At 45.2% G+C, this 17,414-nt stretch overlaps 1 protein-coding gene across 9 annotated transcripts in view; it reads right to left on the reverse strand.

The window, feature by feature from the left end:
- The window catches only part of LOC127037375 (transient receptor potential cation channel subfamily V member 2-like), a 54,236-nt gene that overhangs the window by 15,397 nt on the left and 21,425 nt on the right, over window positions 1-17,414 (reverse strand). For 2 of the 9 annotated variants that reach the window (XM_050929003.1, XM_050929001.1), the window contains exons 2-7: window positions 15,467-16,254; window positions 3,515-3,811; window positions 2,971-3,107; window positions 2,255-2,407; window positions 1,198-1,338; window positions 433-731 (exon numbers count right to left, since the gene is read on the reverse strand). In XM_050929003.1, the coding sequence (XP_050784960.1) occupies window positions 433-731; window positions 1,198-1,338; window positions 2,255-2,407; window positions 2,971-3,107; window positions 3,515-3,756 (972 nt within the window). In that variant the 5' untranslated portion in view covers window positions 3,757-3,811; window positions 15,467-16,254. Of the gene's footprint in view, window positions 1-432; window positions 732-1,197; window positions 1,339-2,254; window positions 2,408-2,970; window positions 3,108-3,514; window positions 3,812-5,479; window positions 5,820-6,032; window positions 6,218-15,253; window positions 15,427-15,466; window positions 16,255-17,414 lie in introns of those variants that run through there. The other 7 variants (XM_050929006.1, XM_050929005.1, XM_050928998.1 and 4 more) reach the window with 7 other exon arrangements.

A 17,414-nucleotide genomic window follows, 5' to 3' on the forward strand; every position in this document is an offset into this window, starting at 1 on the left:
CTGAAGGGAAACTTTATGTTTATTATACTAATTATACATTAGGATGTAAAATGAAATTCCCAGCATACCTGAGTTGTCTTCAAACCTGTAACCCTGCTTCCTGCATACACTTTGCAGATATGTCCTTGGTCACATATATGATCCAGCCAAGAACTTGAGGCAAACTAAGCACAGCTTCTATAAGCTCTGTCAAACGAGTAACAACTCATAACCCAGCCCAGAAGTTCCCAGCTGTGATCACATCAGCACAGCTTCTAATGGGAGGGTCTGGAAGAGGGCTTCTTCATGCCTCCTGCAGTGGCACTCCTGGAGAGTCTCACGTACAGTAACGTAGGATGCACATACATCAGACCTATCCTCTAAGCAGGGGACTCACTCCACTGTCCTCACTATTTCTAGCCATGCCCAGAGAATCACTCTTGTGGCATTTACCTCTACTTTGCCCTCCTTGGCAGCCAGTTTCAGTGGCGTTAACCCAGCCCGGTTCACTATCTCCTCGAGCTTCTCTGCTGGGTTAATCTTCGTGCCTGCCTTTAAGATCTCATCATACATCTTGCACACTAACTCGGTATTCTGCTCGGTGTCATCTGCGATCATCACCAGGGCATGGAGAACTGTGTTGCCCAGGGAATCCTGTTCCTGGAGCCTGGCTTTCTGGTAGGGGTTATCAAGGAGGTATTTTATCACATCAAACTGGTTGGTGCAGGCAGCCAAGGAGAGGGGAAGTTCACCTGGAAAGATGGAGGCAGGGTTTGGAAAAAAAACAAAAGTAATTTAAGAACATTTATTTATCTTAGTCTGCAAAGTCTTGTTACTGTAACAGTGGTGGGCTTTTTCTTGCTGAATCTCTGTATTCAGGCTTGGATGTTTTGCAGTTAATTGGTATAGAAAAAAATCCCTCGCTACTTCTGGGAGCGGCTGGACCACTTTGCCAGACTCAGGTTTTGGCTGCACCAGTCTCTCCATCTATTTTTGGGCTTAGTCCACACGTGGGAGGCTCATGTCCCTAGACAGGGACAAGTGCACACAACTGAACAGCAGGAGGCAAGCACAGTCTGGTGAAGAGGTTTAGCTACCCCAGCAGATGAGACACTTGGAGTTATGGGATGGAAGAGATTACACCAAATGCATGGAGTGGCAAATCCACATACTGCAGGGTTCCCAGATAGCAAGCTGGAGCCTGCAATGCTAGCTTACCAAAATAAAAACACACTCCTTCTTCCTTCTTCCTGAAGAATTCACCATGGGCTCTGGCGTGGACGTTGGCTTTATTCTCTACCAGCAGTTTCACTAAATCTAGGTGCCTCTTCTCTATGGCAATGTGGAGTGCAGTCTGGCCTAAGGAAACAGGCATTACAGTCAGAGCTTATGATAGTGCCAGGGATAGATGGAGCAGGAAAGGCCTTTCCAGAAACCCCCCCACATATCAAATCACCCACAGCAATACTGTCAATATGGTAAAATAATCATGGACGCCCAGACATACTGTGTGCAGGGAACTGGTGACAAATGCTGACGTTGCAACAGCGACGACTGGAAATGCAATCTGGACACCAAGCACATGAACTGTCAGACACAAACTCCCCCAAGACTATGAGGAGCTGAACAGTGTAATTTCTTTTAGAGCTACGATAAGATCTCAGATCTGACCATGAAGCAGCAATAATTATCTAGAAAGATAGAGGTAATACACATGCACACAGGGGTATGCTTCTTTAGAAATTTGCTGTTAAAAGGATAAATCCACTTGGCAGAACTCATTCATTTCTCAAATGTAACTTGTTTTCACTGAATAATACTACGTAATCTTTTTCCTTCTCCAAAACACTTTACAAACCTTAACAACAGAACCTCACCATAATCCTGGGTAAATAAGCCAGTATTACCCCCATTTCTCAGATGAGAGAACTGAGGCACAGAGAGGTTAAGTGAATTGCTCAAGGCCAGAGAAGTAGGTAGAATCATAGAATATCAGGGTTGGAAGGGACCTCAGGAGGTCATCTAGTCCAACCCCCTGCTCAAAGCAGGACCAATCCCGAGACAGATTTTTGCCCCAGGTATCAGAGACAGAATTAGAACTCAAAATGCCCAGATCCCTTTTCTGTGTCCAGGCCATCAGTATACGCAATCCACAAACAAAGAACTCCAGCATACTATCAATTACGCCTCCATCCAATTCCTGTTATTCTCCATAGCTGCTGCCTTGCTGATTATTGACCTCAAAGTCAGACACGCACTCCTGGAGAACCCTTACCTGCATAGTAACTATTGGTGCATGCAGCATTGACAAGTGGCCTTGGATTCTCAGTCTTCTGGTCTATTTCTAGCAACAGTGGGATAGTGGCATTTGTCCCATCTTTTAAATTGAGCAGTGCTTTCATTAAGCAGGTCTTACCCGTTTCAGCATCTGGTAGAGAGAAAGACAGCATGGAGAGGGCATAATTGTGCTTTGTACATGACTGCACCATCACTTTCGTCTTGCCCAGAACTTAACTGTCAATGTAGCATTAAATACATTAATTAAAAATCCCTTTCTCACAGTATTTCCAGACTGCATTAGAAGCAAAGAGCTTAGAAAAACCATACTGCTTAGCACTTTACATCCATAGATCTCAAAGAGCTTTGCACACAGGTGGGTAAAAGCAGCATTATCTTCATTTCACAGATGGAGAAAGTCGGACTGGGAAAAGGAAGCGATTTGCCTGACATAAGGCCAGTGGCAGAACTGGGAGCAGCACCCAGACCCCTGTGCTCTAGCCCTAGCCCACATCAACTCGTTTGTGGCTGCAAGAGGTTCAGAGTCCAAACTTTTGATTTGGAGGAAGGGCATATTGTGGGGAGTGGGAGTTGTGAGCCTGGAGACTTTTGGTTTGGTGCTTATTCAAAGTGAGCAACAAATCCTTTGAGCTATGCAGGTCACTATCAAGGCATGTCTGTGTTAAATCACCAGAGTACTGAGCCTGTATCTACCTGTATATCTTGAATCGGAGAGAAATTTAGAGGTCCTGCTCAAGTAATCAAGCAAACCATCCAGCTCCTCTGGGTTACCTCTCGAGACAGCACCAAAGAGTCGATCTCTATCAAACCGATTTGGGTCCTTTTGGCTACTGGAGAAATGCAAAGAGTTAACCATGCTTTAGACACTCCACAAGAGACTATGTACCAGTCTCCCGTGATGGGGGAGCTGCCAAGGTTTCACTGAAAGAAGAGTGATGGGCACGGCAGTTTGGCAGAAGAAAGAATTAAACGTTTTAAAGTTAAAGAACAAAGAGAGAGCTAACTCCCCCAACCCCTTTTTTTGTTTGTTTGTTTGTATTGGCCTCAGCACCTTCTGGTTCCAGACAGAGGTGCCCTCTCCGAGTGTGGGGGAAAGGGATAGTATGTACCCCTCGCCATCTGCGTACCACCCCCTCAGGAAGAATGCATTTTCACTCTCTTGCAAAGTTTCTGGCACCAGCTTGAATTTCACTTAGTAATGGAAGGCTTCCCAAGGGCAAATCCCACAATTACTTACTTGCTGGAAACTCCTGGTCGATAATTCAAGTTAATCATGATTTTTGGATCAAAATCACTGCTCTCTTTCTTGTAAGGAGTCTCCAGGGGGTGGGTTTCCATCCCTCCTTTGGCCCCTTTATTTTCTCCCTGTTCACCAGTTGCAGATCTACCTTCCTGGATGCTGTCATCTGTTTCTATCAAACCTATCAGCCTGTTCTGTGACAGGCCTGGCTTCTTGTACGTAGGCTTTGAGGTATCCATGTCTGGTAGGACGATACTTCAGATCATCAAAGTTGCTCCCAGTAAAAGCAGAGATCTGCAAAAGAGTGAGAGCATTCATTTGATATTGCAGCTGAATTAGCCCTCTCACTCGCAGTCCATCCTTGTCCACCCTGCTCCTTCCTTCTCTCACAAAACAACAGAGCTCCCCATAGGAGTGACCTAGAGGTTCCCAAACCATTGTCCAGGGATCCCTATGGTCTAGTGGCATCTGCACAGTGAAACGTCGTTATTTACTTGCTGAACACTTAGAGTTTACTCAGTGCTGTGCAGACGGAGAAGGTAGCACAGTCGTTGCCCCAAAGACTTTTACCATTCAAGGGCCTGTACCTGCAACTGTATCTATATGGGTGGGTCCCTTCAAAGACCTGCTGACTTCAGTGGGACTCTGCCCAGGTCTATGAGCTTGCCTGCACCCATCAGATTGGAGGATCAAGGCCTTAAATAGTCTTTGGGGCAGAGAAATAACCAAAGAGAAGTTGTAAAAGCAGCTTAGAGAGTACAGACCAGCAGGGTGTGCTTGGCAGCGTGTCCCATTTGGGAGATTATCTCATCTGCTATTGACAGATGGGGTCCTTAAATAAAATGTACTGCACAGAATCCCTTAGGACTCAGCAATAAGGGAAGGGGAGGAATACCAACATTTAGGACATGGACACCATTGCTCTTGTCTTAATGTACCCAGTAAAGGCTAGCTACCAAGTGGCCCCACGAGATAAGATTACTATCAACAGGCCTTCATCGGAAGGGAGCGTTAGGTTTGCTCAAGTTCTTTGTTTTGAAGTAGGAAAGGGGGATATATTTGCAGGGTAAACTCAGGCCTAACACACAGTATGTTCCTTGTGCACTGCTGCATCACATCCTGGGGCATGAGTATGTATGGCCTAACATCTCCTCAAAGCTGTGGCATGCTCCAGCCACTGCTATCCACAAGCACATGGGCTCTGACCCTCTGATCAACAATCTGAGCACATGCACACATCTTGTACAGTGGCTATTCCGGTAATTATTGCTCTCCTGGCCTGAGCACAGTGCAGCCTCATCGCTCCCAGCCAGGGAGAATTAAGCAAGATCTGCTGTACAACAGTGCTGAGCACTAGCCATTACTGTACCAGGCCAGCCCACCAGAATCTAATATTTCCAGCATTCTTTTTCCATCATTTTGAGCCCTCTCTTTACAAATATCTGGTTAGATCTCAGACCCATCTGTGTAAGCTCCCGCTGAACACACTGATCCACTAGAGGAGGAAATGACTGAAAGGAGCCTAAGAGGAGGCAAGGAAACACCCATGACCAATTTGAACTAAACAACATCCTTTATCAACTGTGCCTTCTGCACCTGTGCTGTCTGCAAAGAGTTAACAGGTCCTCAGGAATATCAATGCTGCAGGGTTGGAAAGCCAGGCTTCCTATTCTGTCAGGGCAGCATCACAGGAACACAGTATAAGTAAGCACTGTGCTCTAGATTAGGATGCAGAGAGCTTATTTAGATCTAGGCAGCGTATGTTTACAAGGCAATTTTCATGCACTTCACAGCAAGAGAAATGCAAAGGGACATGCAAAGAAAGTCTATATTAACCATTTTATTGTAAGTTGTAATAAGGCTTCAGTCATGCAGCTTAGGCCTCATTCTATTGCCAAGCCCCCCTATGCACATACAAACAGTCCCCTACACACCCTTTATGCCCTCTCCACAAACACTTACTGTGGCAGCCACAAAGCCTTCAGAGAGCTAAGTATTTATTACTCATACCACACCCAGGTTGCCTTTTTGTGGCTTCTTGTTCCTGAATTCTCTCTCAGCTGCAGTTTCCATCCCTTCTCGATGCTTTAAAGATGTACAGTCCTATTTACTCAGAAGGCATTTCAGGTTTTCTTTAAAAACGAAAGCAAAATGTGTCCTAAAAAGGACCTTACAAGAAATACACTCCCTTTCTGGCTCCCTGGAGAATCCAGGAGGCATTCTTTGGTCCCCAGCTGAGCTTTCCCCTGTCTATTCAAGCTGGGGGGCACCCCTTAGCTGGCTGCTAGTCAACTACCAAGCCACTCTGAATTGCACAGCACAAAGCAAGACCTGCAGTCAAATGAAGAGCACAGCACACACGCTGAGCAGGGGCTCCACCCAAGAAATGCTGCTGCCCTGATAGAGGGTTCCAGAAGAGCTTACAGAGGCTGACCCCCCCCCCAGTGCACAGGCAAATGCCAGTGATCACTAGCGAGAATGCAAAAGTGAAATGAAGATTTTAAAAAGCTCTTACGCAGAGGTAAGATTCATCTTACACTGCAGAAGAAACGGTACTCCTTTTAGCACTCACTACTGCCTGCTGCTGATGAGAAAGAACATCCCTAGGTGGAATCCTGGCTGGTGCCTGTGAAGAATCCAGGCTGCTTGTAGGGAGTAGCTATTGATTCTGCACTGGCTAGCCACTCAGTGAATAACGGAAGAGCAGCAAAGGCCTTGAGCAGGAAGTGACTAGATGGATTTTGCAGTAAGAAAGAAATCCATATTAGAGAGCCAATGAGGGCAGTTATACTGGCAATGTTTGGCTCAATCCGTACATTGCAAGTTGTATTCTTAACCCCTGGTTACTCATTCGGAGGGGTAGAGTTTTGAGGCTGTAAACCAACCACAGGAGGCTCAGGTCTGATGGGAGGTGAGTAAATTTTATCTTCGCTCTTTCTGTAGCCAGTGGTTTTCCTCACAAGTATGTCACAAGGCTTATGGATCAGCCCCAAGATGAGCAAAGCAGTCACGGAAACATCTACCACCAGCCCACTTCCTAGGAAAGCCAGTTTTTCCGCACATAGCTTCACATGCCCAAGCTGTGGCAAGGCTCGGATCAGAATGAAACAAGAACCAGCTTAACCACAATGTTAACAAGAAAGACCCACAGTATCAGCTGCACAACACGAGCCCAAGGGATAGCACAAAGGCGTCCCAGTTCTAAAGAGCTGGTCTCTGTTGCTCCAGTTTTCAGCAGCGCAGTTCAATGCGCCATTGCTCCCAAGAGATGCAGCATTGGACAAGACCCCTTGCAGACAGTCAGAGACCCCAACGCAATAATTATTTATTGTTGATAGCTGATGCTGTAATTCTGATCTCATCTACATGCTCCTTCTTGGCTGCATCATGATGGACAGCAAGGTGCTGGGACAACCGCTAGTTCCCACTCCAAAAATATGATGTATAGGGAACCCAGCTGCCATGCCAGGGCAGTTACACTGGGTGGCAGTTACACTGTGGGTGAACCCAGGACTGGAACAGCTGGAGGTGCTGCAAAGCAGTAATGAGGTGAGTTGGCAAAACTTAGAGAAGGTATTCTTAAAAACAAAATTAGTGCACAGGTGAAGGATTTCATGCTGATCATTCATTTTCAGCTTCCTTCCTCTAATGCAGATGGGGAATTTTGTTCCATTCCTCTCTCCAACATGGTCTGCTTTGACTCATTACAGCCAGACCTGAAGCAAAAATGCTGAGCTGCATATCCGAGATTAGGGTGGTAGATCCTGACTGTCGTCTTGTCTTTGTGGGTCATATCTTGCCCTGTCTGTGGGATAGTGGGGTCCTACTATGAGAAGGGAAATTCCATCCATTGACATCTTATTAAGGGAACCTTTGATGCAAGAATTGCCAGTGCAGCTGAATATGTGGTACACGTTGCCTGATCAGTCCAGCTGTAAGTTCCCAAAAATGGTATACTCCACATTCACCAGTCGCAGAGCACTTCAGCCAATGCCCTGTGGTCTCTTCAGTTCTTTCTTCTCCTCCCCCAGCAGAGTCAAAGCCTCTGGAGTTAGTGTAACCTCCATTATTTTCAGCAGTGTTGGTGCAGGATGACATTCAGAGCACCCCCCAACCACATCAGCACACCGCTTAGCTGGGCCTACAACACCCTTGAGGCCCAATATCTGGAGTGGTCCCTATTCTGCATTGCCATGCAAGATATTGAGCTCAGGGCTCAGATTCTGCTCTCTCATTACCCAACACTGCCAGAGGCCCAATGAAGTCAAGAGTAGTTCTCAGATGGAAGGACTGCAGGCACAAGACAGCATAGGGGCGATTTGGCCATTCCCCAGGGAAACATTCCAAGTTAGTATCTAGCTAGAATCTGTCTCTCACTGAAATTCTGTTAGAAGCCATAGTGCCATCCACCTGCTCAATGGTTCTGAATTAAGTCACAAGCCAGTTTCTCAGATGCCTGTGTTAATCCCTGGTGAGAAATAGAGCTGGTTCTATAATGATGTAAAGGTATTTCTCCTTTCCTTTCCTTGTTAGTAGCTTTGACTGTGCCATAGATTCCAGAAAATGACAGAAATCAGGCACAGGCAGAGAAATGCAAACAGGGCTCAGTTCTCCTCTCTCTTTCACACCAACTTTACACTGGTATAACTCCACTGGCTTTAGTAACATTACTTCTGATTTACACTGGTGTAAAAGTCCATAGAATCAGGACCAGAATTTGAACAAGACCAGGTCCTTCCGAGTTCTTTTTTCCAGGGCGACATATGAAATAGCCTCCCATCCCTATACTTTGTCATACCAAGGAATGGAACAAGTCCACAGAATTGCAATGCAAGATTTCTTTATATGAATCTGGTTTTAACATCGTACACAACAGGAGAGAGAGCATGCACAGGTATGCTGGGAGAGGAATCTCTGCCACCTGTTGGGTCAGAACAGCAAAACACACAATGCCCCAAAGAAGCTGAGGAAGGACGTGGAAAATAGGAACTTTTGGCACAGGATTTATGAAGGACAGAATTTAAACACTGAATATCACAATAGCAAATACTTCTCTTCAATCACTGCAACACTACACACACCCATAAACAACATCAGGGTATGTGTTAATATAGTTCACAGAGTGGGAAAGTTGAGGCAGAAAGGTTACCTGACTTGCCCAAGTTTATATAAGTCAGTGTCAGAGCCAAGAATAGAACCCAGGAGTCCTGACTCCCAGTGCTTTGGCTCCAGTCACAAGACTTGTCTGAGGGGAACTGATTTCTGGCCAACAAACTTATTTCACTAGTGAACAATTTCACACTTGAACTTGAGTCTATGGACGGGACAGTTTTCTATTACTCTATGAAAAAGGGTGGGGATGTAAGTAACAGAATGATAGATTATAAAGCCAGAAAGGATCATTGTGATCATCTAGTCCGACCTCCTGTATCACATGAGCCATAGAACTTCCTGGAATTAATTCCTGTTTGAACTAGAGCACAACTTTTAGTTCTTTTACATTAATGGTTGTTAAAGGAATTTAACAGACTATAAAGATTTCATGCCACTGTCCCTCTGCCCCCAGGGGAATAATTTCACAAGGTCATAGTTATGACAAAGACACCACATAAATATCCCCCACCCTCACTTTGCGAGTCTGAATGTTTCCATGTGACCAGCTGGCAGTTACACCACATCACTTGTCTCTGCTCTCCCAGACTCTAGAGACTGTGGGAAAAGGAAGCTCATGAAAGAATTATTTTTATTTGTTTACATTGTACTCAGTGCTCTGAGAGAGCAGAACCAAAGTGCACGTGCCAGGCAGAACCATTTCTTCTGCCTTGTATATGGTACTTTGCAGCTTGAAACATCAGATAAATAATTAAGAAAGTTATGATAGAAGATAAACCTCACATCTAGCATGGCTTAAGAGGGACAAGGAGAAGGGTTTTCAGATTCAGCGGTGAGCACTGATTCCTGTTATATTCCAGGGCCACAGTATCAACTAGAACTATTTTAAATAGTTAACATGAGCCGGTCTGGGCTTCCTGCTCATTTCAGTTTGTCTTGTATAGTCCAGAATGAGCAGCAGAAGAGGCCCATCACCAACAGGCTGCTGCATAACCCAATATCTGTATTAATTATTTGCAGTTAGAGGGGCAGGGGAGACACCCACTGAATGGGGGCAGAGATGCAGTGTGGTGCCCTGGAGTATGCAGCAAGCATATTATGTGGATGCTTCACCCCCAAAGGCAATATGCCCTGAACTTGACAGCTCTTGAGAATCACTACTGGGAAATGACTGTCTCAAGCTGCATTCGGATTGGCCTGTGGGCCCTCCGGATGGTGTCATACCATGCACCAGCTCCCGGTAATGCGTAGCTGGCACCTTGCCCCTGAAAAGCAACATTCTTATGCCTGGCATTGCTGGGGAGAAAGAGTTAACAGGAGGCAAAGATAATAAAAGCAGCCTGGAGGGATGAAAAAAGGAGCCATTAAACTGCTCATATTCTCCAAAGTGCCAAGCGGCCCTCTCAGATGCAAGTTGTGGTCCTGCTGCCATTTGTACTTGGAGGAAAAATCAGACTGTTCAGTATTTAATTTCACAGAAGGAAATTAGTTGAAAGTGGCTGTTGGGCCAAAAGCTGCTACTGAAAGGGCAGCCAAGCCTCTGGAGGACAGAGGAGGGCTTTTTTCTCAAACAAAACTATAATTCAAACCAGAAGAACTATCTGCACAGTGGAAGGATACATCACACAATCCACATCACACTCATACATCAATTATTTACAGAGTTTTCGTTTTTAAATTATTTTTAGTATTAATGGATCTCGTAGCATAAACCACCCCAGGGTGTGCAGTAATGGGCAACTGATGCAAGTCTTGGACAGCTGTCCTTTGACCTCATCCTACACAGAGAACCTAAAGGTGCATCAGTAGCTGACTAATGCAAATACACCCTGTCATTGCTTATTGCTCCAGTGAAGAACAGGAGATTTCAGTTTCAGGTTTCAAAGGGGCTATTCATATAAACCAAAGCAAGTTCACACAAAAAGAGCCCTTTAGGAGGATCCTTTTAACATCATAACTCTCAGTGTAGAATAAAAAAAATTAAAACTGGTTAAGAGATCGAATGAATTTAATTTATGCTGTAAAGCAAAGGGTGAAATCAACCAGCTCTTAGCAACTGATGTCAGTCAACAGATAACTAGAAGGTTGTGGTTTTAGGGGGCAGGGAGAGAGAGGGAGAGGGAGAGGGAGAGAGGTGAATAGACTTTCTAGTCTGGCTGCAGCACTAGCCACAAGGAAATAGCCTTGGTAAAGTCTGCTGTAGCAACAGGCCCTAGCAACGGTGAGACTCCTCTGCTGAGACAGTCCGAAGCAATGGCAGGTGGCTCAGGAACTCTGACATGGCTACAGAAAGCCCAAAATCATATTGAGAACTCACAGGTACTGTAGAATAAGGCACAGAAAGTCAGGACAGGTCCTGATGGGCCAAGAAGGGGTTTAACGTTTGGACTTTCCTGATCTTGTGCCAAATGCTGGAATTCCCATTTCCTGAGTCCACGGCCCTGGGAGGAGGGATTGTCTTGCAGTTAATATCAAGGGATTTGGGGGATGTGGGGCTGAGCTTCCTGCCCCTTGGGCTAAAATAACGGACTGTATACATGAGTCTTGTGCCATTGAGTCTGAATTGCAAGTCGGTTAAGGTTTCTGCTAAAGCCAGAGGCAATCTGATGTGAGTAAGCTTCAGAAACATAGAACAACCAGCACAAAAGCCAGAAAGCCCCTCTGCTAGAGAAACAAGCAAGACAATTGCCTGTAAAAATACCCAGTGATGTGATTACTGCAGAGGTTGGAGTCACAGAGGGACATTTTGGCGCTGTACTTGGGCAGCTGCTGTCCTGATGGAGCGTCTCTCTAACCTGCATGAAATCTGTGACCCCATGTGCTACTGCTGTGCCTATAGCATCTGGGCTATCTGTAACTCTGTTGTGCCTGTCTGTAATTAAATCATCTACAACACTTGAGTCCCCTAGAGGCCCAAGGAGAAAGCCTCTGCACTGCCACTTTCTAGGTCTTGTACACACTGTTGCAGTGTCAACACCCTGCCAGAGATGGCGGTTGACAGGAATACTGTAAATCTCAGGGGGATTATTGTTAGGCTTGAAGGAATGCCTGTCAGAAGGGAGTTTGTGGAGCACTTCCCCCATGCACATGTCCACCTCTGTATCCCTCTTCCTGACCCATGGAGAGCGTGGCTGTCTTCACACATTTGGGATGAACATCTAGGCCGAAGGGAGGCTGGCCTAACAGAATCCCATCTATGTCGGGCAGGAATGGCAAGACTTCACGGTGCAGTTATGTGATGCTGCCCAGCAGCAGATGACGGAGAGCCATGTCCATTTCTTCACTGACCTCTCTGCGGCAGAGAAGGCTTTCGTCCTTCAGCGAGCTGCCAATGCCATCCAAGGAGGTAACCACTTGGGAAGGGAAGAATATCCAGCCTCCCTCTTCCTTTAGCTTCTAGGTTACCACTCGGTTGTTTCATTTTTTCCCTTTCATCAAAGTACTTTATTTCGTTGTGCAGAACAAATAAGGTGCCCATTAACCTTTGGCTTCTCTCCTAGTACCTGTATGGGCATTTATACCGTGCCTATCACTGTTTTGTCTGCAAATTTGACACCATCAGCTCAGGATTAAACAAAGACTGTGAATGGCTTGCCAATTACAGAACCAGTTTCTCCTCCCTTGGTTTTCACACCTCAACTGCTAGAACAGGGCCTCATCCTCCCTGATTGAACTACCTCATTATCTCTAGCTTGCCTGCATATATATACCTGCCCCTGGAAATTTCCACTACATGCATCTGATGAAGTGGGTATTCACCCACGAAAGCTCATGCTCCAAAACGTCTGTTAGTCTATAAGGTGCCACAGGACTCTTTGCCGCTTTTACAGATCCAGACTAACACGGCTAACCCCTCTGATAATATCACTGTTGTATTTGAGTACATTGAGTTTAGCTGGGTAGTAATCAGGGCAAGATGCACACTTCTATTGCATTGGCCTGACAGCTTCTGCTAGTACTTTACTTGCTGTGTAACTCAAATGCTGCATTGCAAGAGAAAACGCCAAAAGGCTTGAGCCCTGCTGCAATAATATCTGGTGACTGTAGTTTTGTTACAATAGTTAAATGTTAGCCATACACTCATGGCTAAATCACCGAGTTACACCGCCCTATTTATTTTCCGGTTGTCTTACCATTATCCTGATAAACACTGAAGAAACCTTTTGACCGTTTCAGGAGACCCGTATAATGCCCTGATGTCTCAAGTTAGCACTTGCCTAGAGGAGCAGCTGTACATTCAAGTTGCTCATGAACTGCAAGATGGTGATCATCTGAAAAACAAGTCAGCCCTGGTTCTGGGTCACATCAAGAATGGAGTGGTACATTTACTTATCTTTTTCTAAAAGGGTTATTTTATTTGCATGAAAATTCAAAATAAAGGACTAATATGACCTACAGCTGTTCCAACCTGATGCAATTGTTGCACAGTCTAAAGACAAACCAGTTTCCTTTGTAGTCCATCTATATTGCTCCAATGGCATGAAATCTGCCAAGAATCCACCTTGTGATTTTGTCGTCAAGGTTGTAGACCAAAACTGCCGCTCTGGGACCCAAGTGGCTCAGGGCTCTCTATTTCTATGTGAAATCTAAGACGTGTTCAACGTCATCAGTGCAGAGGTCCCAGTTCAGTCCCTCTTGATTTACACTTTAGAAACTCCATCATTCTCCTCAAGAAAGACCAATACCTCCTCTCTCAACTCCAAACGCTGGTATGTGCCACCCTGTCCTTTCCTTAGTACTTGGCAAAGTCCCATTCTGATCTTGGACCTTGTCTCCATCCTCGCTCACCTAGGTGCACAGGTCACCTGCCAAACAAGTCCATCTGAAGGGACTATGAGGTAAATCAGTGCTTCCTGTCCCTTGAAACTCTGATTATCTCATCTATCCACAGCAGAGGTGCTGCCAGCAACCTGGCCAGTTCTAAACTATCAATGCCCCATGACCCACTCTCCAGCACAAAATGAACCAGAATAAATCCACTCACCCTTTCCCTGCCAAATCTTAAGCAGATGGAGCAATGCACAGACCTATAAACCAAAAGTCCTGCCTAGTGCCTGCATGTCATTCATGAAATTGCACACCAGCCTGACAGCTGCTGTATACAACTAACTTAGGCAGGAATGGGCAAACCAGACAGACAGCAGGCAGGATGGAAAAATCTGAACCAGGCTGATTTCCCATTGGCAGTCCTTATTCTTATGCTTGAAATGACTTCACTTTCCTCCTACTGTAACACTCTTGATTTTGAAAATTGTAAATAGTTCAGTGGTTATAAATGGGCTAAGTGTCTTGCCCAAGGCAGTACAGCAAATCTGTAGCAGAGTTGGGAATAAAACCCAGATGTCTGACTCCCTGTCCTTTGCTTTATCTATAAAATATAGCTGACGCCAGGCAGATCTGAAACCCTAGATTTAATTATCCTCCTTATTCTAACTGATTTTACAGATAAGGAAACTCATTTTCTCACTAGGCCTTCCACCTGAAGCAGATACTAGGGCTGCTTCTATATACCTCATGTCTGAAAACTCCCATTGAGTGGTTTCACTGGATTCCATGACTACAGCAGGGGTCCATATCATATAGAGGGAACACTTTGTACTTATACCGAAAGGCTTTAATTTAGAATTTAGCTGCTATCGGCTGTGCATTATTTTTCAGATGAATTTGCTGGAGGAAAGGCCAGCTATGAAGGTGAAATTACAAGCCTTTTTTAACAAGCCCCTCCCTGCAGACTTGAGAAGTCTCACCTGGAGGCTCTACCTGCCTAATACCAAAGGTATTTATTTATATCAATGGTTCCTTCTTTCGTTATAAAATATGTGACCATCCTAACTTCTGGGCACGTTCAGAAATCAGTCTATCCTATCTACGCCATTCATGTGTGGTATGACATCTAGGGATTAATATCTATCCACAACATATAAGACAGGGTACCTGGAGACTGATGTTCACAGTCTGAACAAATAAATGAATGAATGGAGATATACCTATCTCATAGACCTGGAAGGGACCCTGAAAGATCACTGAGTCCAGCTCCCTGCCTTCATTAGCAGGACCAAGTACTGATTTTGCCCCAGATCCCTAAGTGGCCCCCTCAAAGATTGAACTCACAACACGGGGTTTAGCAGGCCAATGCTCTAACCACTAAGCTATCCCTCCCTGTTTACAATTTACAATGACAAGTGTAAACAGCTCTGTAGTAAGATGAGGCCCTGAAACATAAACCCTGATCAGAGGCCCAGTATGAGGCCTGAGGCCTGAACTAAAGTAATGGTCAAGACTTTCCTAACATAAAGCAAAGTTAAGCTGTGAGCCAGGGGCAGGCCCTGCTCACAGAAGCTGGCAAGGAAAGGGCTGATGCTACGAAAAGAGACATACCTAAAAAGTACTGGACACCAGATATCAGAACATTCACATACTTGTACACTCCACACAGATAACAAGGAACAAGCTGACCCATCCCAACGACAGGGCCAAAAGGGTACTATGATGGATAGAGTTGTTTTGTTCGAACCAACATGTACAAGGTGAGAGGCGGCACCTTACTATGCAGAGGGGTTGTACCTTGCTACGTAGAGGGATTTCACCTCAATACGTCAGGAGTGATATGTAACTTGCTTGTACCTGCGTATAAGAATGCATCCCTGGGGCGGTGTCTTTGTCCAGTCTAGGGGGCAATGGAAAGTCCTGCCACTGACTGAGCTGAGTCCATTGTCAGGGAGCACATATGTACTAGCTAGCAGCACCTTAGCAGCACCTTGGACTTCTATGCCAGGGAAAGCTGGAGACTATGTTTCTCTTCGACAATAAACCTGGCTGACGTGCCTTCGTACTTACTAGAATCTGTGGTCATTGGGGGTTCTCTCAAGATCTGCTGTGTCAGCTATCTGTGCAGAGCTGGGACAGCACACAGAGGGAACACACGCATGCAGCTGAGTGAGATCAACATTGAACAGAGCAGAGCACCACACCGGTAGCGTCTGATGACAAGCTCCACATGGCTAGTGATGAAAATCCAGTGGTTTTTATTGGTCTGCAGAGATGTTGTTTCTTTAAATGACACACTTCAAGGGGCTCCTGGGAGGCCCTTGTTAAAATTCTGTCACCAAATTGAAGAGAGGTTTAGGGCGATCTCCCTCCATTATTTCTTCCAGGGGCTCATAAAATAGTTCTGAAGAGCACCTTTCTTGCCTTTAGAATGGATCGGTTTGCTCCAATTATTTTCAGAAGTGATCTTGCAGGGTAGCGCAGTCATTACACACATGGAGTCAAATTCTATGATAAACTGCATCCTCTGCAGCTCCACTCACATCAATGGCCCAGGATATATATTGGTACAAAGTTCAGAGAAAGATTATCATGAATGTTAGTGGATTCAATTGCACAGAGAGATCTCGTAATAAGATTAATCTGTTAATAAGAAATCTGGTGAAGAATGAGAACACATTAAAGATCAGGAAAAATTGAATCCTGTGGCTCCTTCATGGCCTCCCTTGTTCTTCTTCTTTTCAGCACGTATGGAATATCTGTCCCAAGTGGCAGTGAATAAAGCTAAATCCCCAAAGGACCAGGAGATTTTCCTGAGGTCTCAGGCTCTGCTGTCCACTGAACCCACTTTCCAGCACCTGAAAAATAACAAAGGTGAAGTCATTTGTGGTCATCTTGTGATTGTGAAGCCATGACCTTTACTTTTTGCAACCAATAAAAGATTGTGTACACCAGGGAAAAACGGATTTTGAAAAAGTTGGGGTTTTTATTTCAGTTGCAGCACGAGCCCTGCGGAATATCATCTCTTATTACCATAAACTTCAAGGCACAGCCACGAATCTGCCTGACAAGCTATTTTTTACTGGTGCCTCTGCTGCAAGTCGTCCTAGACGCTGCTGCCCCCGGCCTATCTTTGGACTCCATTTCTGCTGTTCTGGCTGAAGAGTTTATCACATTCATGAACCTTCGACCTCAGTTAATGAGGCTCTCCTCCATCAAGGTAGAGTCAAATGCCTCTCTCCTTTTCAGGGCTATCCACCTCTGGAGAAAGAGGATGCAGCTGTCTACAGAGAATTCATTGAGTCCATGTGACTGGGATCAGAGCCACATCATTCCTCTCCATCCTCCTCCATGGTTCTCCTACCCTTGGCTCTTCCTCACACGCATAGTCCCTATGCCACACGCATAGTCCCCTACAAACATATGATGAAATCTGCACTGGTTGTGCCCCACGTAGAATCAGGGGAAAGCTATGCACCCACCCTCTTCAGTTTCTCTCAATGACCTTTATAGACGAGGAGTTGCCACACACTGTGCCATTAGTTTGCCTTAGAAATTGTTTCCCTAGAATAAAACCACTTGGGTTAGAGAGGCTAATGGAGCATCAGACATTTTCCTTAGTTCTGTACAGAACCTTTTCTGAGAGCTGTATAAAGGAAAGATGTCAATAGGACATAGTTTCCCTTCTCCTCGATGCATTTTAATTTCTCACACAGATGCTGTTATTTCTTGTTCTAGGATCCCGCCAGCGCCAATATACTGGAGGAAGCAACCTCAATGTTAGAGCAAGAGGATAGGGACCTGGCCAACATCATTTGAGGCATTTACAGTCAGACAGGTAACTTTGCACGTGGTGAATAAAATAACGGAAGTATTATATGGTAATAATTGCCCACTCTCTAGGAGGTGAAACAAAAAGCCTTATCTTCCTTCACTTTGGGATTGATGCTCTGTTCATCATCTCAGAGGAAAGCTGTTCTATTAATCAGATCCTCAGCTGGTGTAAATCAGTAGAGCT

Source organism: Gopherus flavomarginatus, chromosome 19 (assembly GCF_025201925.1).
Source record: "Gopherus flavomarginatus isolate rGopFla2 chromosome 19, rGopFla2.mat.asm, whole genome shotgun sequence".
Taxonomy (NCBI): Eukaryota; Metazoa; Chordata; order Testudines; family Testudinidae; genus Gopherus; species Gopherus flavomarginatus.